General features: G+C 40.3%; 1 protein-coding gene across 3 annotated transcripts in view; it reads right to left on the reverse strand.

The window, feature by feature from the left end:
• The window catches only part of mrpl1 (mitochondrial ribosomal protein L1), a 43670-nt gene that overhangs the window by 15788 nt on the left and 3243 nt on the right, over positions 1-24639 (reverse strand). For all 3 annotated transcript variants that reach the window (XM_067990769.1, XM_067990789.1, XM_067990778.1), the window contains exons 2-7: positions 16090-16195; positions 11826-12093; positions 10746-10829; positions 10115-10186; positions 8270-8381; positions 2430-2530 (exon numbers count right to left, since the gene is read on the reverse strand). In XM_067990769.1, the coding sequence (XP_067846870.1) occupies positions 2430-2530; positions 8270-8381; positions 10115-10186; positions 10746-10829; positions 11826-12093; positions 16090-16195 (743 nt within the window). The remainder of the gene's footprint in view (positions 1-2429; positions 2531-8269; positions 8382-10114; positions 10187-10745; positions 10830-11825; positions 12094-16089; positions 16196-24639) is intronic.

Raw genomic sequence — 24639 nt, forward strand, 5'->3', positions numbered from 1 at the left:
CAGGTTTCCGTTATAGCAATGATATCATGCTACCATGTGTCTATCTGTTCCCTTAGTTCATCTGCTTTGTTTGTAATACTCCTTGCATTGAAGTATATACCTTTTAACCCTGTCAAATTCCTGTGCTGAACACTATTTAACCTTTGCTTCTTTTGCCTTTCTGAGTCGCTAACTACCTCACTAACTGCCCTGACTGGTGGGCCATTCTGCCTGATGCTTCTGCTGTTGGCTGCTTGGCACCCTCATTCAATTGCTTGGCTGCCAGCCTGGTTGGTCTTGCAGTATCGCTGCATCAGCTCTCAATAGCCCTATGGTAACCAGAAGGAAAAGACGGTTGTCGTCTCTCCCCACTGATCATCCTTACATTTAATTAATTTTCTCTAGAGCAGTCCCAATCATTATTTAATTAAGTTTCCTCCAATGAAGCTGTGGGTCTCTCTTTAATTTATGTTTCTAATGTGTAAGGGCCCTTTCAATTTATGGACCCCATATTTTGTTCAGTTATGGGCATAATTTTTTCAAGTATTAAGTGGGTGGTGGTGTGGACAACAGCGTTTGTCCTTTGTTGGGAGAAAATTAGAATAAGTCTGGATTTTTCTGATCTTTAAACTGAGTCAAAGCCATTGCTGACAACGACAAACTGGTAACAGTCACTTAACGTTTTTTCTGCCAACAGACTAGGGTGATTGAGCAGTAACAAGTTGGCAAACTACAGGAGTTGAGCATTCTGAATCATTATACTGGGCAGCTGGCTAAATATCCACATCAGCTGAACCCATTTCCCAAGATTCAATCTCACTGCATGAATCCTCTTCCTTTTCATCTTTCCTTACTCTCTCTTTTTGCTCGTGTCCCAAACACGGTACAGCATCCAACAGAAACAAGGAGCAGCAGCACAATCAGAACCTTTAGAAAACTTGGATGCCAAAGGGACTGCAGCCCACCTCAGTTAAATTACAGAATTCAACATCATCAGCTTTACTGAATGGATTCAATAAGCCAGCTCTGCTATTCACTAATTCACTGGCAACAGTATGATAAACTGGTATCAAATGCACTCATTTAGTGCACAAAGTTGTTATAAATTTCTGCCAAAATGTCTTACAGTATGACGGTTACAGTGTTATTGTCCATACATAATTACCATTGAAATTCATTAAAGTACCAATTGCTTCCGATAATGTTATAAAATATTATACTGCCGACAACTCGTATTTCTATAGCCCTCCTCACATACGGAAAGATGCCTCAGAGCATGATTACAGGGTGGAGGACTAACAGCAGGAGGGAAAAAGGTAAAACAGAATATTTAATGGGGGAGGAACCTCGGTTGAACAGCAGGGATTTTAAGCTGCTTTTGAAAGCAAAGAAGGAGGAAGGATTTAGGAAAAAGGAGCAGGGACATTTTATCAGAGGTGTTGCTACAATCCAAGTATTTGATTATATTTTCTTCTAATTATACACTTATAAATTCATAATTTACAAAGTTACCCATCCCTACACAGTAGCTCCTCTAATACACAAATCTCGTTCAGTTTTCAAATGTTATAACATTTCTCTGAATAATTACTGGTACTCAAGATCTGATTTTATCTACTGATATAAGATGATTTCCGTGTACATGACCTTTTCAGGCATATCAAACAATTGATGGTCAATCTTCAACTTACAAATTATTTCACATGAATACAAGGAAACAGGACATTTTTTTAAAAAGTCAACTGTGAGAATAGTTAGGTCTAAAATATCTGTGTTGAGTGCATGAGATTTAACCTTTAGCTAATGCAATTTCACACGTCACACATGCGCATATGTGAAATTGCATTTGCTAAAGGCTAAATAAGCATTCATTTATCGGAGGTCAATTTCAGAGCAGAAAATTGAAAGTGCAACTTTTGCCTGCATGCAAGTACAAAATTTGGTATATTATTTGGTTCAACTAAACATGTTCTACAATACTGCAGGGATAAGCTGCTAAACTAGACAGTACAGTAACTCATGATTCAAAAATAGATACTTGAGGCTAAATGCTGAATCGGGTTAGCTGGAATCTGTCACACTTTTCTGGCAAAGCGCAGTTACAATTTTCATAATCAAAGCCAATTACTAGATCATAGCTAATTTATATCACAATCTATCCAACATGACAATATTGGACCAAAATGATTGTTAATTAGATGTTGCAAGTATCTGGAGTTGACTGCATTTGTACAAATTAAAAAAGCAACACTGTATTTACAGTAGCATCCATACAAATTGAAAAAGTTGCAACTGGTTCTGTTCAGATTAACTCAGACTCAGACATGTAAATCATTACATTTGTCACAATCATTTTTTCCACAAATTAAAATAATTGGTTTTGCAATCAGCAATTTTAAATGCTAAGCATTAAGTGTAAAAACAGTCTTTGTTATTCTAGTTGAACTTACCGTCCCTATTTTAGATAGAATATAACAGTCACGCTCCACCATGTATTCATGGCCAGTTTTAAATACTTGTATCATTTCAGGAATATTATGCCCAACAGAACCTGGGAAACAAAGTTATAAAATACACAGAATAAGAATTCAGAGAATCAGTGACACAATTGCTTTTGATCAACACATGTGGGTAAACAGGTGAAATTTGCAGCAATATTTTTATATGGGAGAATTATGTTACTGAAAGTTACTATATCACACAGTACTGCTGCAGGCTGAATGTCAGTGGTTTATTTATAGTGGAAATAGAAACTTTTTTTCACTTTTGGAATACTGCAGTGCTTCATATGATGCATGTATATGATGTTAGAAGAAATAGGATTCCTTTCAACATTTAAAATTGTACTAATGGAATTGCTGATTCAGAATGAGTTCCACATTTTTGTTTAAGAAAACAATTTCATGATGACTAGCTTATGCAGACATCACATCAAATAATACAGCAATAAAATACTTTGTTTTGTTTATTCAATTTAATCCATTAACTTGGAAGGACTGCAGTAGGATTTCTTTTCACAAAATAGATGAAACCACAGAAAGACAGCAAAACACAAATAGATGTTAAAAAGAACAGCTGATCCTAGCCTGTTGGTCTGGGACCAAATTGCATTGAAAGCTACTGATATTCTACAGTCTCAACAAGTGCACTAATTTTGTGGCAAGCCAAATCAGTTTTTATTTGCGTCACCTTTACCTGTTTGGAGATTTTATTTTCAATGTCCTTTTTCATACAAAAAAAACTTCCAACAATAGAAAATTTTCCTGTCTGACAATAATTTAGCACTTGATTCTTGCCAATGGGTGATGGTGTAACTAATTTTGATAAAAGTGATATACTGTTGTAGTAACTGATTTGTACCACTTGGTGGTACTATGCTGAAACATCAATGTTATGCAGCATACCAAAAATGGAAGGAATCCTATACAGGACTGAAAACACACCTGTCTTTAGCACATTGGAGAGAGAGTTTGGATGAGAAGTTGAATACTGCCAATAATGCTGAAACAGATGACATAGCCACCGGAACCCTCAGAACATGAGAATGCACTACAGCATTCTAACTCTCAAATATTGCTTGCGTTTTATTATATATTTGCATATGGAGCTTAGTTTTGTCATCTTTTTTGGAGCTTTTCCAAATCATTAAAGTTTCCATTACTACCGTAACAGCCACCAAATTCCCACTTGCATGTGACCAAAGTGGGTATCTAACATCATTATAACAAATCACAATCATAAAGAACATGAGTTAACAGGAAACTTTGCTCCATTTTATACAAGTGTCACACACTTCATTTCAATATAGAAGTTTGCTATAGCCCCACCCAGTGGTAAAGATCATGTACAATAGCAACAGAATGAAACGTACCATCCAGGATTTCTATTGTCAGCACAGATCAAGAGAGTGGGGTAGATTTCCATCTTTACCCCTGGGAATAAAGCATCAAAAGGTGCTTAATAAGGTGCCACATAAGAGGCTTGTTGATATTAAAGGGAATGTGGCAGTAAGTCCTATTTGAGACCAAAAAGGTAACCTAAGTAAGGAGGCGGAAGATGTTGGTATGGTTCTTAATGAATACTTTGCATCTGTCTTCACAAAAGAGAGGGACGATGCAGATATCGTAGTTAAGGAGGAGCAGTGTGAAATATTGGATGGGATAAACAGTGAGAGAGGAAGTATTAAGGGGATTAGCATCTTTGAAAGTAGATAAATCACCAGGGCCGGATGAAATGTATCCCAGGCTGTTAAAAGAAACAAGGGAGGAAATAGCAGAGGCTCTGACCATCATTTTCCAATCCTCACTGAATACAGGTGTGGTGCCAGAGGATTGGAGGACTGCTAATATTGTACCGTTGTTTAAAAAGGGAGTAAGGGATAGACCGAGTAATTATAGGCCAGTCAGTCTAACATCGGTGGTAGCCAAATTATTGGAATCAATTCTGAGGGACAGGATAAAACATTACTTAGAAAGGCACGGAGTAATCAAGGACAGTCAGCATGGGTTTGTTAAAGGAAGGTCGTGTCTGACTAACTTGATTGAATTTTTTGAGGAGGTAACATGGAGGATCAATGAGGATAGTGAATTTGATGTAGTCCACATGGATTTTAGCAAGGCCTTTGACAAGGTCCCACATGGCAGACTTGTGGAAAAATACAAGCCCATGGGATCCAAGGGATAGTGGTAAGTTGGATCAAAAATTGGCTCAGTGGCAGGAAGCAAAGGGTAATGGTCGACGGATGTTTTTGTAACTGAAAGGCTTTTTCCAGTGGGGTTCCACAGGGCTCAGTACTAGGTCCCTTGCTTTTTGTGGTCTATATTAATGATTTGGACTTAAATGTAGGGGGCATGATTATGAAGTTTGCAGATGATACAAAAATTGGCCGTGTGGTTGATAGTGAGGAGGAAAGCTGTAAACTGCAGAATGATATCAATGGACAGATTAGTGGCAAATGGAATTCAATCCAGAGAAGTGTGAGGTAATGCATTTGGGAAGGGCAAACAAGGCAAGGGAATAACAATAATTGGGAGGACACAGAGGTGTAGAGGAAGTGAGGGACCTTGGAGTGCATGTACACAGATCCTTGAAGGTAGCAGAGCAGGTAGATAAGGTGGTTCAGAAGGCATATGGAATAGTTTCCTTTATTAGCCGAGGCATAGAATATAAAAGCAGAGAGGTTATGCTGGAACTGTATTAAAACACTCATTAGGCCACAGCTTGAGTACTGCGTACAGTTCTGGTCACCATCTTACAGGAAAGATGTGATTGCACCAGAGAGGGTACAGAGGAGATTTAGAGGATGTTGCCAGGACTGGAGAATTTTAGGAAAGATTGGATAGGCTGGGGTTGATTTCCTTGGAACAGAGGAGGCTGCGAGGTGATTTAATTGAGGTGCTATGAGGGGCCTAGATAGGGTGGATAGGAAGGACCTATTTCCCTTAGCAGAGAGGTCAATAACCAAGGGATATAGATTTAAAAGTGATTGGTAGAAGGATTAAAAGGGGGTTCAGGAATTTTTTTTTCACCCAGAGGGTGGTGGGGGTCTGGAACTCACTGCCTGAAAGGGTGATAGAGGCAGAAACCTTCAACTCATTTAAAAAGTACCTGGATGTGCACCTGAAGTCCCATAACCTATTTGGCTACAGACCAAGTGCTGGAAAGTGGGATTCGGCTGGGTGGCTCATTTTCAGCGGTGCGGATGGGCTGAATGGCCTCCTTCTGTGCCGTAAATTTTCTACGATTCTATGGTTAGGAAGTTGGTTGAAGGATAGAAAACAAAGCAGTACTTAATGAATATTTTTGAACTGGAGGGATATAAACAGTGATGTTTCCAAGGGGTCAGTGTTGGAACCATTGTTTTTCCCAATAAATGATCTGAACTTGGCTATGAGGGCACAATCTCAAAAACTGTAGATAACACAAACATGGGGAATGTGGTTAACTAAGAGAGAGAGAGAGAGAGAGAGAGAAAGAGAGACTATAATTGATTTCAGGAGGACACACACACAGACAGGAGAATGGGCAGATTGATGTCAGATGAAATTTAATGCTACATTTTGAAAAAGAATAAAGAGAACTTACAATAAATTGTAAAACTTGGAAAACAGTAGAGGAGCAGAGACTTAGGGGTGCATTTAAAGATTTCTCTATAAGTGGTAGGACAAGTATATCAAGCTGTAAAAAAACAAGCATTTTGAATCCTAGATTTTATAAACAGGCATATAGATTACAACAGCAAAGAGGTAATGCTAACCATATATTGGTTAGGCTACACTTAGAATATTGTGTCCAGTTTTGGACACCTTACTTTAGAAAGGATGTCAAGGCCACAGAGAGGGTACAGAAAAGATTCAGTAAGATGACACCTAGGATGAGATATTTTAATTAGGAGACACAAGAGAAACTAGGACTCTTGATTAGAATAAAGAAAGTTCAGAGGCGATCTAAAATTATGAGAAATTTTATTAAAGTAAACTTGGAAAAACTATGTCCACTGGTTAGTGAGATGATGATGAGAGGGTATAAATTTTAGATCAGCATCAAAAGAACAAAGAACAAATTAAGAGAATTTTTTTTTTATGCGAAGGTTTGTTAGGGCATGGAATTTGCTACCAGTAGAAGCAGAATCCATAATAAATTGTAAAAGGGAAGTGGATAAATTAAACTATTTTCTACAACGTGAATGTATAAATAGGTGATTAGCACACAATCAACAACAACAACTTCCATTTAACATAGTAAAACGTCCCAAGGCACTTCACAGGAACATTATCAAACAAAATATGACACCGAGCTACATAAGGAGATATTAGGAGAAGTGACCAAAATCTTAGTCGAACAGATAGGTTTTAAGGAGCGTCTTAAAGGATGAGAGAAAGGTCGAGAGGCGGAAAGGTTTAGGGAGAGAATTCCAGAGCTTAGCGCCCAGGCAGCTGAAGGCACGGCCGCCAATGGTGGAGCAATGAAAATCGGGGATGCACAAGAGGTCAGAACTGAAGGAGCACAGAGATCTCGGAGGGTTGTAGGAGGTTACAGAGATAGGGAGGGGCGAGGCCATGGAGGGATTTCAAAATCCGTTACCAGACTGAGAGCCATTGTAGGTCAGTGAGCACAGGGATAATGGGTGAACAGGACTTGGCACGAGTTAGAATATGGGCAGCAGAGTTTGGGATGAGCTCAAGTTTATGGAGGGCGGAAGATGGGAGGCCTGCCACGAGAACATTGGAATAGTCAAATCTAGAGGTAACAAAGGCATGAATGGGGCTTTCAGCAGCAAATAAGCTGAGGCAGGGGTGGAGATGGACAATGTTACAGAGGTGGAAGTAGGCGGTCTTGGTGATGGGTAGGATATGGGGTCAGAATGTCATCTCAGGGTCAAATAGGACGGCAAGGTTGCACACAGTGTGTTTAAGCCTCAGACAGTGGCCAGGGAGAGGGAGGGAGTTGGTGGCTAGGTCTGTTCATCCAGTCGGGCAAGCAGCGTGACAAATCAGAGGCAGTGGAGGGGTATTGGGCCAAATCTTCCTGGAAAAATAACGGCGTGTTAACAATACATGCCGTTATTAACGCGCAAATTGGTCAGCAAGTTCAGGGGATGAAGAGATTCGCCGTGAGTTGCAAATCTCCAGAACTTGCTGGTCGATTTAAGCCGCTTCGCCGTTTGCCTCGCACAAACGGCATCTCACCCTTAGCCTCCCTGTTATTTTTAAAAACTTGCTGGATTTGCACATTAATTGCCCTTTAAACATGCCGCAAAAAGTTAGGGCTCATAATTAATAGCTTAAGTACCCTGTTAACGACGTGATGATTGTTAATGCAATGCCAATCAATCTCTCCGGCCCAGAAAGGGAACAATTTAAACTGTTAAGTCTCATTCCTGCATGTCGTAAATTGTTGTTAGAGATTTTAAAAATGTCAAATTTAAAATTGAGAAATGCAAGTTATTGTTGATTATGATATTCATTCACCCATTCCTGTTGGAAAGTGTGCACATCGGCATGTCGGGCGATGGGCAGAATTGGGCTTGGAGGTGTTGCCCCCAATAGTTAAAATGCCTGCCTATGCTCATGCATGAAAAATGGCACTTGGGCAAGGTACTGGTTGGGGGGGTGGGGGGGGAACCTGTGGAGCCATATTCCATGAGAGATGGGGAGAAAATTGGAATTTTTTTTTTATTTTGCCAACTCAAATCAATCCCGGGTCGAAAGCACTAAAATCTATAGTGCAAGCCTGATAGTTTTGCTACCTAAAAATATAGGACTGCAACATTTTACTTTATAATATTTACCTCGTTTGCTTTTAGGAAACTTTTTCCTTAGCTTGTTCTTGAGAGGCACCAATTTCGATACCATGTCAGGAACAGACACATAGAAATCTGCTTGAATTTCATCATCCAAGATCTGAAAGTGAAACAAAGGGTTTGTAAGTTTTCAATGGACAATAGAGTACTTACTCAAGTGGTTTGCACTACTCAAACACCTTCATATCTGTCACTCCATGCATCTCAATCCACCAATTCACAGTTATGCATTTGTACTCCAACAGCCTACATAAACTCACCACCTTCTCCAGCTAAAAGACCTACAATGTTGGTAGGCACTTTGTTATGTAGGCAAACACAGCAGCCAAATTGTGTACAGGAAGGTTCCACAAACAGCAAATTAAATGAATGACCAGTTAATCTATTTTTGGTGGAATGGCTAATCAATTTTTGATGGTGATGGTTGAGGGACAAATGCTAACCAAAACACTGGGAAACTCCCTTTTCTGAATAGTGCCATGAAATCTATTTTATTTACCTAAAGAGGCAAAAGGGGCTTGGTTTAACATCTCATCCAAAAGATTGCATATCTGACGATGCAACACCATCAATACTACACTAAAGTGCCAGCCTAGATTATGTGCTCAAATTCTAGAGTGGAGTTTGAACCAACAATCTTCTGATTCAAAGATAAGAGTGCTACCAACTAAGTCAGCATGACACAGTGATTCAACATTTCTTCAATAGTATCAGATCTTCCTGGTGCTATGTTCATGAGTAATTTACAAATTAATTTAGAAATTACTTGCACCTTAATACTCACATTCATCCCAGTTCAAAACTGTGTTTTACCATTCTGTATTCATGTGAATAAAAAGAGAAGGAAGAAACTTTGGGGGAGAAGAACAAAGAAAAATAAAACAAAAAACCCATGGCAAAAATTATGTCCTGGATTTTTTTTATATTCCTCATGTGTATGTTTTCCTCATCTCACTATGAGTAAATTAACATGAGGAAAACACTCACTGCATTACATGCTGGCGCGTCAATCCCACAAGATACTTTGTTTTAAAAATGAAAGATATTGGTTAAAGGGATTTCCAACATATTACAGTTCTGGGACTTAAGGAAGCAGCATTGTTTCAACAGGACTGATTAGTAGCAGAAAAGCTGGTGTTGCAAATCTACCTGCCAAATTCACCAGACAGAAATTTCTTGAAACAGCCTACTTTTGCATTTTTAAAAGATTAATAAGCAGACACCTGCAATCCACCAGGACGACCATTTTCAACTTTGGGCACCGGATGACAAAGGCACTGCATGGCACAGACAAATCAGACTCATGAGCACACCGTAAACTGTACTTCACCTTCAGGGAACAAAGATGTCAATGGGACCAGCTGAATAGAGGATCTGCTGCTCCAATTATATTTAAAATTTGATGATACAAGTTTTTAAAAAAATTAAACACCCATAAGCGAGATGAGGGCAAGTAATAATTAAAAATGTACATTTAACATTCGTGGTGTACTTCTAACATGTTCTAAATTGTGGCAAGAACTCAACACTATTCAAAATGCTCGGTACATAATTATCCAAAACAAAATCATTGTTTTGGTTGGACATTGTATATTTTTATTGAGGGCAAGAAACCCCAATGTAAATCTCATTACACATGCAGTGGCCAGAGTGAATGCTATGATGGTTCTGCTCTTATGTGAAATTGCATTTTGAAAAAATAAATCACAGTCCAAAGCATTTAACAAACTCCATTAATATTTCAGTATTTTAATATCTAGAAGAACCCTTTTGGTGATACATACATTTCCAATTAAAGTATAAAAAGATCATTTTTGTCACAAATATACGTACTTTTTGAATGAGCTCTGTTCCTCCCACACTATCTGCTCCATGTTTCTGAGCGACAGCAGCTTCTTCTGGATTCTGCAAGGAGAACAATATTTCAGAGACTGAATGCAGCACATTAACAATTTGCCACTGTGGGGATTTTAATGCATCTTAATTGGGGGATATTGGCTTTGAAGTTATTCCATAGCATATTTATTCTATAAGCAAAAGAGATCTCATACTTCACCAAAGACAAAATCAATAGCAGAATAAACATGACAGTTAAGGTTGTACATTTCTCACAGGATGGTTGGCCAAACTGCAGCTTCTTTGGCAGTCAGCAAAGACAAATTTCTCAAGTTATTCACAGACATAACAAAATAAATCAAGAGTTGATGTGTTCAATTTTCCACCTTAGCAGCCTCCCTTCCCTCATCCTTTACAAAACATAGTCATTCCAGAACTCTACAGCCCGAGCCCTCTCTCATAAAAGTTCCACACACTCATTATCCCCGGCCTTTGCAATGTGAGGCAACCTAACAGTTTACCCAGATTCATAATTCATCTATGGGAAACAGTAGAAGAATTTGCTTTGTCTCCAATTATGAGGCTCTATTGAAACTGGCAAAAAAAAATGCACATAACGCTTACTCACCTCGGTGAATACCATCACTGTGTTGATGGTTGTCGTAAAAGCATAAGGTAACTGTACAATGTTGACAAATGGATCCACTTTTTTCTGGGATACAAGAAAAAGCACAAATCACAACAACCACGTGCAACTTACATTTGTATCTATTTAACATGGTGGCGGGGTGCTGTTGTTTTTTTGGCTTCATCATACCCCAACCCTCAAAGTTTCTAATATCACACCTTTGTTGTAAGCTGGTGCCAAATAGAAGCATGGTGCATCTCAACCAAGAAGAATAACTTAAAAAATAAAACACAAGACCCCACAGCCCATTCTCACCTCTTCTTGCAGCTGACTCATAAGCAGCTTTGACAGTCATGGGAGCAAGTAATCTTACCGCTCACTTGACTGGGGAATGATGTAGCATACAATGGAGAGAGAAAGAAAACTGAAGAGAGGATTTTAGTACAAAAAAAACTGTTACCTTAATACTCTGACCTAACCAGTTTCAATTTGCCAGTATAGAAAAGGTCAGCTACAATCTATCATCAACTGACAGCCTTCTGTATTTGGAAACAAAGAGATGGCACATGCACAAAATGTCAATTGAGGGGGGAAAAAAAAATCTATTTTACTCCATTTTCTTTTTTCTTAATTCAGCATCTTTTGACATGTGGCTCACAATCACCTGAGGAATAGCAGAGTCAATGAAAGGGGAAACAGACCCAACACTAACAAATTTGATTCATTTAGTGTAATGTGGCTGCAAATCTGGGCCAACATGGGACCTGATCTGGAGACACTGATCCTGAGAAAATGCACCATTGGCTACATTAACAGCAAGAGCTTTTCAGATTATTTGTATCTAATAGAACGGTCTGGGAAACAGAAGGAACCGATACCTCAACAGGTACTTGTTCTGAGTACAATCACTCCAGCGAGACAGACAGGCTTAATCTAAACTTCGTGCGCCCAAAAAATACACAGAAGAAACATTTGGAGAAACTTAAATGATTTTTGTAGAAAAGCTATTTTAAAAACAAATAATTTCTATAACACCAAGCTTATAATCAAAAATGTAAAGCACACTCTTGCAAACTTCACCTTCTTTTCCAGCTTCATGTCAAGCCGCAGATCAATGTAAACAGGCTGCTTGGGGTAAGTAAAGTCCAACTGCTGAAACTTCTTCAGCAAGTCAATTGCTGTCTCAATGTCATGCAGTGTCTTTGGGTAATACTGGATCCTGTAGACATCATCGATTGGCTCCCAAGCTGTCAGACCATAGGGTTTATGTCTGTTTAAGTCTGTCTTTCTTTCACTTTTAGGTTTCAAGTTTTCTTTCTTTGGATCTTTCTGTTCTTTTTTGGAAGCTCTATCATTTAAAAAAGTGAAAAATTATCCAACAGTTTTGCATTGCAACTACAGAACATTACATGGGAAGCAGTTTTTCTTTAATTCTACAAGTTAAGTTGTCTTCACAGCTGTGAGCGAACAAATCAGGAATTATACAGTAACGAAAACCTCACAAATGTTAGAGGGTTTCTCATGCAGTATGCTGTTTATCCAAAGGAATGACTCGTCAAACCTGACAACAAAGGATCTTGCTTTTAACCAAAAGATCCAGTCAGATGACTGTATTTTTCAAACTATTAGCCATGTAACTCAAAACTTATTAAAATATTAAAAATGAGACACATGGGCCAGGTGGAATATGGGACAGGCACAGCCATTGGAACATGCAGACAATTGTACACATCTCAAGTCACAGCACGGCACTTTCTGCATCATAACGATGTGCCTGAGTTTGCAGTGAGCGGCGAACGGATGGTGCCCGCTGTTCGTTGGACTTGCACTTGCCCATAGACTTTCTATGAGGTTTTGCACGGCAAGTTACTATAAATTAGAGATCCAAACAGCACGCGCCCTCTATAGGGCACCTGAGACCTGTGTGTCTCCTTAACCAATCAGACTGAAGAATTGTTAATGGGCAGCACCGAGTCTGAACCAGGGATGTAAGTTCGAATAGTGAATTCAATGTCAAATTAGGCACAGTGAGCAAAATCAAGAGGGAAAGAAAGATTGGATTAAGAGAGAGAGAAAAAAAAAACAGAAAGAAAAAGTAAAATAAAATGTTGTTTAAATTTTTTTTTAAATGTCCAACAATAATTAAAAGCTGAAGTAATGAGACTCCGCACTTGTAAAAGTTAATTTTCAGTGCCAGAGAGGTTGTTTGGCAGTAATTAAGCCTTACCACACTGTTAAAAGGGTACTTGCACTAGAATGGACAAGCCCTACCTTTTTTGGCGAGTTTAGTCTGTATCTATGAAGTAAGTACAGGAACTTCACACTGTTCAATACATTTGAACAGCGAGTCAGACACGAGATTCCGTTTTCGTGCTGCTTTTGAAAGAACAGGGCATCTCGGACAGCAACTTCCGGATTTCCGTGTTTAACTGCGCATGTGTGGTCGCCGGAAGTTGCTGTCTGATTTGCACATAAATAACGGTGAGCGCTGTTAGCCTCACCACTATTTTTAACAGCAAAATCCAGCCCGATATAATCACTGTAACTGCAGCAGAATCTGTGTCAATTTAGCATTTGTGTCAGGTATGGGATAATCTGGAAGAGGCAGTTAATTCATTTGGCTTTACATTATTTGATGTTATTTGTGATGCCAACTTCTTGAACTTAAATTTTAGTGTTTAAAAAGAGCCCAAATGGTCCACTGGATTGAAACATAGAAACATAGAAAATAGGAGCAAGAATAGGCCATTAGGCCATTCGGCCCTTCATGTCTGCTCCACCATTCAAAATGATCACGGCTGATCGTCTTAACTCAGTACCCTGTTCCCACTTTTTCCCCATATCCCTTGATCCCTTTAGCATTAAGAAATATATCTATCTCCTTCTTGAATATATTGAATGACTAGGCCTCCACTGCCTTCTGTAGTAGAGAATTCCACAGGTTCACCACCCTTTAAGTGAAGAAATTTCTCCTCATCTCGGTTCTAAATGGCATACCCCGTATCCTGAGACTGTGACCCCTGGTTCTGGACTCCCCAGCCATCGGGAACATCCTCCCTGCATCTAGTCTGTCTAGTCCTGTTAGAATTTTATATGTTTCGATGAGATCACCTCGCATTCTTCTAAACTCTAGTGAATATAGGCCTAGTCGACCCAATCTCTCCTCATACGTCAGTCCTGCCATCCCAGGAATCAGTCTGGTAACTTTCGTTGCACTCCCTCCATGGCAAGGACATCCTTCCTCAGATAAAGGAGACCAAAACTGCACACAATACTCCAGATGTGGTCTCACCAAGGCCCTGTATAACTGCAGTAAGGCATCCCTGCTCCTGTACTCAAATCCTCTTGCAATGAAGGCCAACATACCATTCGCCTTCCTAACTGCTTGCTGCACCTGAATGCTCGCTTTCAGCGACTGGTGTACAAGGACACCCAGGTCTCGTTGCACCTCTCCTTTTCCTAATCTATCACCATTCAGATAATAATCTGCCTTTCTGTTTTTACAACCAAAGTGGATAACCTCACATCTATCCACGTTATACTGCATCTGCCATGTTCTTGCCCACTCACCCAACTTGTCTAAATCACACTGGAGCCTCTTTGCATCCTCATCACAGCTCACATTCCACCCCAGCTTTGTGTCGTCTGCAAACTTGGAAATGTTACATTTAGTTCCCTCTTCCAAATCATTGATATATATTGTGAATAGCTGGGGCCCATGCACTGATCCCTGCGGTACCCCACTAGTCACAGCCTGCCACCTGGAAAAAGACCCGTTTATTCCTACTCTCTGTTTCCTGTCTGTCAACCAATTCTCAATCCATGCCAGTATATTCCCCTCAATCCCATGTGCTTTAATTTTGCACACTAACTTCTTGTGTGGGACCTTATCAAAAGCCTTCTGCAAATCCAAATACACCGCATCCACTGGTTCTCCCCTATCTATTCTACTAGTTACAGCCTCAAAAAACTCCAGTAGATTTGTTAAGCATGATTTCCCTTTCATAAACCCATGCTGACTTTGTCCAATCCCGTTAATGCCTTCCAAGTATTCTGTTATCACATCTTTTATAATAGACTCTAGCATTTTCCCCATTACTGATGTTAGGCTAACTGGTCTGTAATTCCCTGTTTTTTCTCTCCCTCCTTTTTTAAATAGTGGGGTTATATTTGCCATCCTCCAATCTGTAGGAACTGTTCCAGAGTCTATAGAATTTTGGAAGATGATCACCAATGTATCCACTATTTCCAGGGCCACTTCCTTTAGTACTCTGGGATTTAGATTATCAGGCCCTGGGGATTTGTCAGTCTTTAGCCCCATTAATTTCTCTAGCACTATTTTTTTACGAATACTGGTTTCCTTCAGTCCCTCCCTCTCACTAGACCCTTGGTTCCCTAACACTTCTGGCAGGTTATTTGTGTCCTCTCCTTTGTGAAGACAGAACTTAATTGCTTTAAGTTTCTATTGTTAGAAAAGAACGTCAAGTCCTACTGGCTTTTTTCTAACATTGGAAATTTCATTGGTCCTTGCTGCCAGTGAGCAGAGCTCTGTCCTGGTCACCAGTATGACTCAATACTGTCCACAAACACTGCTTTCAAAATTGTATTGGTGTCAAATTGCAACATCTAATTCGAATTATCTCATGACTTCTTCATGTGGTATTAAGATACAATGTCAGGCTTGATCTACATCTCCCCAATTGCAAAGTAGAGACCTGGAACATGTTGTGTTTGGCATCATGGTAGTCACTCCATATTTCAGTCCACTCTCTGTTTGTAACTGTTTTAATGAAAGTAATTTTTAAACCTTATGAACTTATATGTTTTAGCAATTTTTGTGTGCTCATCAAGGAGAGTGATATCAGTGTTAGGAAATGGAACATTCTTCTACTTTTAGCACCTGCCAAGTATCACCAATCAAACACAAGGCAGCAAGTGATTGTCTACTGTGCCCCAACCACCTCAAAAGATAATCCTCGCTGTAGCAATGTGAATATCTCCTGTTCCTACAACCATCTTATGGTCCCTCAGTGAGATTACCAAATTGTGCTTGAGATTGTGCTGTGCACCAAAGCTTACAAGGAACTGGGTTGAGACTGCCTAGACTCACTGCACAATAGGATCGTTACTGACAGGAAAAATACAAGAGACTTTCATCAAATCTGTCTGAGGAAGATCTCAGAGGTAAAAGAAAAGTCAGTGTGCTAACCTAGTTCCAGTGATTAATGATTAATAAAGCTCTCACATACATGGTAATAATTTACAGTGCATACATCTAAAATCCATTTAGTACATGTTCATCCTACACAAAATAAAATATTTCAACAAATCTGAAAAATCATACTTGAGAGCAGCAAATTGCCTGACTGGGAGCTGTTTCTTCAATAAGCCGGATATGCCAGTAATGCTCTGACCCCCCATTAATATGTGTGTATGGCATCCAGTAAACACTGAAACACAAGAAAAAAAATAAAAATCATCCATAATATTACCACATTTAGACACTCATACATTAAAACTTTAAGGGCTAAAGTGAATAAAAAATATTAGCAGGAACATTTAAAATTACTTCCCTGATATTTAAGGAAATGAAGGCTTGAAAGTAAAATCATCTCTATTTAGCAGTAAATTAAATAATTTTTCTCACCAAGTACAGCAACAACTGTACAATCACAGAGCTTTCAGACTTGCCAAGTGTCACAGTGTAAAAGCATGTGGCATGAGAAACGCGACACATTTTGAAGCAAGTCAATAGTGAGAAAAAACCCAGCTCTATCTATCTCTACAAAGTCGTTTTTATGCCTAGTGCGGTATGTTCTTGTGCTCGCAGTGCCTGTAGGTGCAAAGCATCTTGATTCACTCAAGTGTCTCAGCAAGCAATCTGTCCAATCACAATGTTGTCAGAACTGCCAAGCGTCACAGTGTAGAAGTGTACAGTTTGAAAAATGTGGATGTGGTGAAACTGTTTCCACTTGTGAGTGAGTCCAGAACAAGGGGGCATAAATATAAGATAGCCACTAACAGAACAAATAAAGAATTTAGGAGGAATTTCTTTATACACAAAGTGGAACTTGCTGCCACATGGAGTGGTTGAAGCAGATAGCAATGATGCATTTAAAGGAGAGGCTTGACACATCGGTAAGAAAAAAGGAATAGACGGATTTGTGACGAGGATCTGAAGAGATAATTAGAGTGAAAGGAAGCTTGTGTGGTGTACAAACACCGGCATAGACCAGTTGGGCCGAATGGCCTGTTTCTGTGCTGTTGATTCTATTTAATTCTATGTAAAACAGCATCATCTATCTATCGATATTGAAGTCTTACATCGGAAGTAATGAGTCTGTGCTTGGAGGGTTTAGATGCAAAGCACTTGAATTCACTCAAATTTCCTAGCAATCAATGAAGAAACAATTCAATACTTCATTAAAATCTGAAAATAAATTCTCCAAAGTCTTTTCAGTTGCCAATTTGCTTCCTTAACATATCTTTCCTATTATGCCTCATTTCAATGTCTTTTGATCAGCCAAGTGCCTGACATATACAGAAATCAATCACGATGTGCTAGAATCTATAAACCAAACTACTCAGAAACCCACACAGATAGAGAATTTGGACACTTATCTGAGGTTTGTTTGTTTGTTCTTGGAATGTGGCCGATGCTAACAAAGCCACATTTATTGTTCATCCTTAGATGCCTTGAGAAGGCCTTCTAATAAGAAGGTCTGAGTGGCTTACTAGGCCTTGAGGGCATTAAGATTCAACCACATAGTATGGGAATGGAGTCATATGTAGGCCCAGACCAAGCAGGAATGGGAAATTTCTTTCCCTGAAGTACAAAATTAATCAGTTGGGTTTTCACAACATAAAAGGGAATCCAAAAAGATCCAAGGATAAACCCAGCAACTACAGGCCAGTCAGTTTAACCTTGGTGGTGGGGAAACTTTCAGAAACGATCATCCGGGACAGAATTAGCAGTCACTTGGACAAGTGTGGATTGATTAGGGAAAGCCAGCACCGATTTGTTAAAGGCAAATCATGTTTAACTAACTTGATAGTTTTTTGATGAGGTAACAGAGAGGGTCGATGAGGGCAATACAATTGATACGGTGTATATGGACTTTCAAAAGACGTTTGATAAAGTGCCGAATAGGCTTGCCATCAAGATTGAAGCCCATGGAATAAAAGGGGCAGGAGCAGCATGGATAAAGAATTGGCTAAGTAACAGGAAACAGAGTAGGGGTGAATGGCTGTTTTTCGGACTGGAGAGAGGTGTACAGTGGTGTTCCCCATGGGTCGGTGCTGGGACCACTGCTGTTCTTAATATATATTAATGACTTGGACTTGGGTGTACAAGGCACAATTTCAAAATTTGCAGATGACACAAAATTTGGTAGTGTAGTGAACAGTGAGGAGGATAGTCATAGGCTTCAAGAGGATATAGACAGGCTGGTGGAAAGGGTGGACACGTGGCAGATGAAATTTAATGCAGAAAAATGCAAAGAGATACATTTCGGTAGGAAGAATGAGGAGAGGCAATATAAACTAGAGGGCACAATTCTAAAAGGGGTTCAGGAAGAGAGAGATCTGAGGGTATATGTACACAAATCGAAGGTGGCAGGGCAGGTTGAGAAAGCAGTTAAAAAAGCATATGGATCCTGGGCTTTATAAATAGAGGCATAGAGTACAAAAGCAAGGAAGTCATGATGAACCTTTATAAAACACTGGTTCGGCCACAACCGGAGTATTGTGTCCAGTTCTGGGCAACGCACCTTAGGAAAGATGTGAAGGCTTTGGAGAGGGTGCAGAAGAGATTTGCTAGAATGATTCCAGGCATGAGGGACTTTAGTTACGTGGATAGACTAGAGAAGCTGGGGTTGTTCTCCTTGGAACAGGTTGAGAGGAGATTTGATAGAAGTATTCAAAATCATGAACGGTCTAGACAGAGTAGATAGAGAGAAACTGTTCCCATTGGTGGAAGCATCAAGAACCAGAGGACATAGATTTAAGGTGAATGGCAAAAGAACCAAAGGTGACTTTTGAAGTTTCCTTTTGAAAGTCATGATTGAATCTGCCTCCACCACCCCCTCGGGCAGAGCATTCCAGATCCTAATCGCTGTGTAAAAAACGGTTAGGGCTACGGCGGGGGAGTGGGACAAGCTGGATTACTCTTGCAGAGAGCTGGCACGGACCCGATGGGCCGAATGGCCTCCTTCCATGCTGTAACCTTTCTATGATTCTAATTCAGCAGCTTTCATGGTCAATTTTCTGGTTGCTGCTCACAAATTCCTAGATTTATTGAACTCAGTTTCACAATTTACCATGGTTTTTTTTATTCGTTCATGGGATGTGGGCATCACTGGCGAGGCCAGCATTATTGCCCATCCCTAATTGGCCTTGAGAAGGTGGTGGTGAGCCGCCTTCTTGAACCGCTGCAGTCTGTATGATGAAGGTTCTCCCACATCACTGTTAGGAAGGGAGTTCCAGGATTTTGACCCAGCGACGATGAAGGAACAGCAATATATTTCCAAGTCGGGATGGTGTGTGACTTGGAGGGGAACGTGCAGATGGTGTTGTTCCCACGTGCCTGGTGCTCTTGTCCTTCTAGGTGGGTTTGGGAGATGCTGTCGAAGAAGCCTTGGCAAGTTGCTGCAGTGCATCCTGTGAATGGTACACGCTGCAGCCACAGTGCGCCAGTGGTGAAGGGAGTGAATGTTTAGGGTGGTGGATGGGGTGCCAATCAAGTGGGCTGCTTTGTCCTGGATGGTGTCGAGCTTCTTGAGTGTTGTTGGAGCTGCATTCATCAGAGCAAATGCAGAGTATTTCATCACACTCCTGACTTGTACCTTGTAGATGGTGAAAAAGCTTTGTGGAGTCAGGAGGTGAGTCACTCGCTGCAGAATACCCAGCCTCTGATCTGCTCTTGTAGCCACAGTATTTATATGGCTGGTCCAGTTAAGTTTCTGGTCAATAGTGACCACCAGGATGTTGATGGTGGGGGATTCGGCGATGGTAATGCCATTGAACGTCAAAGGGAGATGGTTAGACTCTCTCTTGTTGGAGATGGTCATTGCCTGGCACTTGTCTGGTGCAAATGTTACTTGCCACTTATGAGCCCAAGCCGGGATGTTGTCCAGGTCTTGCTGTATGCGGGCTCGGACTGCTTCATTATCTGAGGGGTTGCGAATGGAACTGAACACTGTGCAATCATCAGCGAATATTCCCATCTCTGACCTTATGATGGAGGGAAGGTCATTGATGAAGCAGCTGAAGATGGTTGGGCTTAGGACACTGCCCTGAGAAACTCCTGCAGCAATGTCCTGGGGCTGAGATGATTGGCCTCCAACAACCACTATCGTCTTCCTTTGTGCTAGGTATGACTCCAGCCACTGGAGAGTTTTTGCCCTGATTCCCACTGACTTCAATTTTACTAGGGCTCCTTAGTGCCACACTCTGTCAAATGCTGCCATGATGTCAAGGGCAGTCACTCTCACCTCACCTCTGGAATTCAGCTCTTTTGTCCATGTTTGGACCAAGGCTGTAATGAGGTCAGGAGCCGACTGGTCCTGGCGGAACCCAAACTGAGCATCGGTGAGCAGGTCATTGGTGAGTAAGTGTTGCTTGATAGCACTGTCGATGACACCTTCCATCACTTTGCTGATGATTGAGAGTAGACTGATGGGGCGGTAATTGGCCAGATTGGATTTGTCCTGCTTTTTGTGGACAGGACATACCTGGGCAATTTTTCACATTGTTGGAAAGATGCCAGTGTTGTAGCTGTACTGGAACAGCTTGGCTAGAGGTGCAGCTAGTTCTGGAGCACAAGTCTTCAGCACTACAGCCTGGATGTTGTCAGGGCCCATAGCCTTTGCTGTGGGATATGAACTGATGATCTCTCAGTTGCTAGTCCAGTACCATAACTACTACACTACCATATCCAATATGAAGTTTAGGTCTGGGTTCGCAACACCAAGACTTCAGGATCCTCAAATGTCCACAGATTAATGCTTTGTTTTAAAAGGCCATAACCATACAGCATACCAGCACTGAACACTGGCAAGATTTCTGCAGTTTGTCTAGTCAGGGCTACCCTACTTATTAGGACACTAGCTTGCATGGTTATCTGGAGCCGAGTGGGAAGAAACTCAGCATCCATTATCAGATCTACCATTCCCTGTTTCATTAGTAAGCCATGTAGGTTGGTCATCATTAACTTTGCTCTGTAAATCTGTCTGACTCAAATAGCAAATGACCAAGTCTGTCACAGAGGGTTGACCTGGTTCCAAATTTCCATCATCAAACATGACATCTTGGAGCCATCTTAACCCCCAAACAGACCCCACTTATCTCCCCCACCTCAATGAAGATAGTCCAGAACTGATCAATGGACAAGTGAGGACTCCGGTTCTCACTAGACAGAGAACAGCTTCTCGATGAGCAGCACAATTCACCACGTGTGAATGCACTGTCACCAACCTTTTGACACAGACCACGCTCTATCAAATAGTAGTTCCAGCAGCTGGAGCTGCAGGTTCAGCAGCATATCCTTGCCTCTCTGCAACCCAATCTTGGTAAGCATCAAACCCTGGATATACAAGCCAGTATTCTCATACCCAGCTTCCAGGTAATAGGCTTTTACAAAGCCCTACTCCAGTTTAGTTTCCCTCCCCTGCCCAAGAGCAGAATCCTAACATGGCAACACCTTCTGAGTTCAAATGAGTTTAGTTGTCGCAGAACCAATGAACGCAAACAATCCTGGAACGTCAAACTATCTTTCATGGTCTCCAAGACGCTGATCCAGAAGCCTCGCCTGGAACCTAATCTCTACCTGTCAACCCTGCTGTGTTGTGAATTTAACCCCCTTGAGAGTTACGTTTCACTCAACAGTAGCCTTTTTAACAAATATTACACCAAGGTCCCCTGTGTCAGCATAATCTGAAATCCTGAAACTCAACATCTCAAACTAATCAAATACTGTTTTTGCTTGATTGTATTGTGCTCTGTATGACTATCAGCTGAAATGTGATTATAAAACTGAAAATTAAAAAGTTAACTACAAGGAAGGCATCTAATGTACAGTTCTGCGAATCTCCTATTCAGAATGTACCATTCCAAGCAAAACTAAATGTGTCTGGTAATGGAGCCAGCAATTGGAGAAGCTTGTAAGAGAATTTAGGACAATTATGAGATTACAACATGTCTTATTAATAAAAAGAGTAAACTACTAAAAATACTTGATGATCATCAGTTTGAGACAGAAGACAAAACAGATATGGAGGCTGTTCTGAGCAACTTAGTCTTTCAACACAAAACTGTTCTGATGAATCCAATGGACACTATATGTTCAAAATGAAGACCAAAATCCTAATGAAACAATTGAGTCGTATGTCGTGAGTCTCTTCTAGAACACGTAACTAATGAGATCTATAAAAAAGCCAAATCAGAGACAGATTAGTTACTGGGATACAGAACAATGGTACGAGTTTTACACAAACGAGAAATGACATTAAAGGTTATGTCCACATATGTAAAACTAACGAACAAGCAATTGAAAGAAATAAATACCCAGAAAGAATTGCCGTACTTAGGATAAAAAGGAGAAAATTATTTCAGATCAGAAGCCCACGATAACTTGGAAAGCTCCTGAAGCAGATTGTAAATACTGTGAAAAACACCATGTCAAAAAGATAGAAGCCTGACCAGCTTGCAGTTAGAAGTATAATACATGTGGAGAACTGAACCATTTCACAGTCTAGTTTCCAAAGTCCAGAAATTGGAACAAAGACAAACAGCACTACATAAAGCCAACTGTAACATGAAGGTTACATTCTCTCATTTCAAGTTGTTGAATCTAGAACAAGTTGTATGCCAACATAATTAAACAACAAGCAAGTCAGATTTGAGCTGGACTACGATGCCACTGTCAATGGACTACCCAAGAATGAACACTGAGATTGTTTAATGATTCAAGTGGCAGAGTGCTTCAAGATTCTAACACTTCACTCCTCATCTTCAACAAAACATAAATTAAGGATCTGAAGCAGATAGAAGAAACTCATTCAAACAACTATTAATTTTATTTCTTTGAAACAGACAAACTATCTGATAAAAAGGAAAAGGACTCATCGCTAAGATCAAACTTAGAGAGGATAAAACCCCTGGTCCGGATGGATTGCATCTGCGCATATTAAAAGAAGGTAGGGAAGAGATGGCAGAGGCACTATTACATATACAAAAAAATTTATTAGAAAAGGGAATAGTGCCAGAGGGCTACCAGGTGGACAGCTAATGTGATTCCTATATTTAAAAAGGGAGATATAATAAGTCCAGGGAACTATAGACCAATTCGCTTAATGTCTGTGATAGGAAAGGTAATGGAATCCTTACTCAAAGAAGTAATAGAAAAACATTTAGAAACCAAAAATATAATAAAGAATAGTTAGCATGGATTTCAAAAGGAAACGTTATACTTGACCAATCTTATTGAATTCTTTGAAGAAGTAATAGAAAGGGTAGACGAGGGTAATGCACTGGATGTAATGTATTTGGATTTTTGAAAAGGCCTTCGATAAGGTACCACATAATAGCTCATGACCAAGGTCAGCGCATGTAGAGTTGGGGACAAGTAGCCAAATGGATAGCAAGCTGGCTACAAAACAGAAAACAGAGAGTAGGGGTTAAAGGTAATCACTCAGGCTGGCACAAGGTGGGAACTGGTGTTCCACAAGGATCAGTGTTGGGACCACTGTTGTTCACCATTTACATAAACAATTTGGTCTCGGGAATCGGAAGTACAATTTCAAAATTTGCGGACATCATCAAATTAAGGGTTATAGCTAATACTGAGGAAGAGGGTAGCTAAAGTAAACATTGGTCCCTTAGGGGATGAGACTGCGGAAGTAATAATGGAAAACAAGGAAATGGCAGAAGAATTGAACGGATATTTTGTATCTGCCTTCACAGTAGAAAACACTAATAACATACCAATAATAGTAGAAAATCGAGGGGCAAAGGGGAGGAAGGAACTAAAAACAATCACTATCACTAGAGAAAAAGTACTAGGTAAACTAATGGGTCTAAAGGCTGACAAGTCCCCTGGACCTGATGGCTTGCATCCGAGTGTCTTAAAGGAAGTGGCTACAGAGATGGTGGATGCATTGGTTGTAATCTTCCAGAATTCACTAGATTCTGGAAAGGTCCCAGCGGATTGGAAAACCGCAAACGTAACACCCCTATTCAAGAAGGGAGTGAGACAGAAAGCAGGTAACTATAGACCACTTTGCCTAACATCTGTCATTGGGAAAATGCTAGAATCCATTATTAAGGAAGTAGTAGCAGGACATTTGGAGACTCATAATACAATCAAGGAGAGTCAACATGGTTTTATGAAGGGGAAATCATGTCTGACAAATTTATTCGAGTTCTTTGAGGAAGTAAGGGGCAGGGTAGATAAAGGAGAGCCAATGGATGCAGTATATTTGGATTTCCAAAAGGCATTCGATAAGGTGCCACATAAAAGATTACTGCACAAGATAAGAGCTCATGGTGTTGGGGGTAATATACTGGCATGGATAGAGGATTGGCTAACTAACAGAAAATAAAGAGTCGGGATAAAAGGGTCATTTTCAAAATGGCAATCTGTAACTAGTGGGGTGCCGCAGGGATCTGTGCAGGGGCCTCAACTATTTACAATATATATCAATGACTTGGATGAAGGAACAGAGTGTCTTGTGGCTAAATTTGCTGATGATACAAAGATAGGTGGAAAAGCAAGTTGCGAGGAGGACACAAAGTGTCTGCAAAGGGATATTGACAGGTTAAGCAAATGGGCAAAAATTTGGCAGATGGAATATAATGTGGGAAAATGTGAAGTCATCCACTTTGGGAGGAAAAATAA

This window comes from Heptranchias perlo, chromosome 1 (genome assembly GCF_035084215.1).
Source record: "Heptranchias perlo isolate sHepPer1 chromosome 1, sHepPer1.hap1, whole genome shotgun sequence".
Classification (NCBI taxonomy): Eukaryota; Metazoa; Chordata; class Chondrichthyes; order Hexanchiformes; family Hexanchidae; genus Heptranchias; species Heptranchias perlo.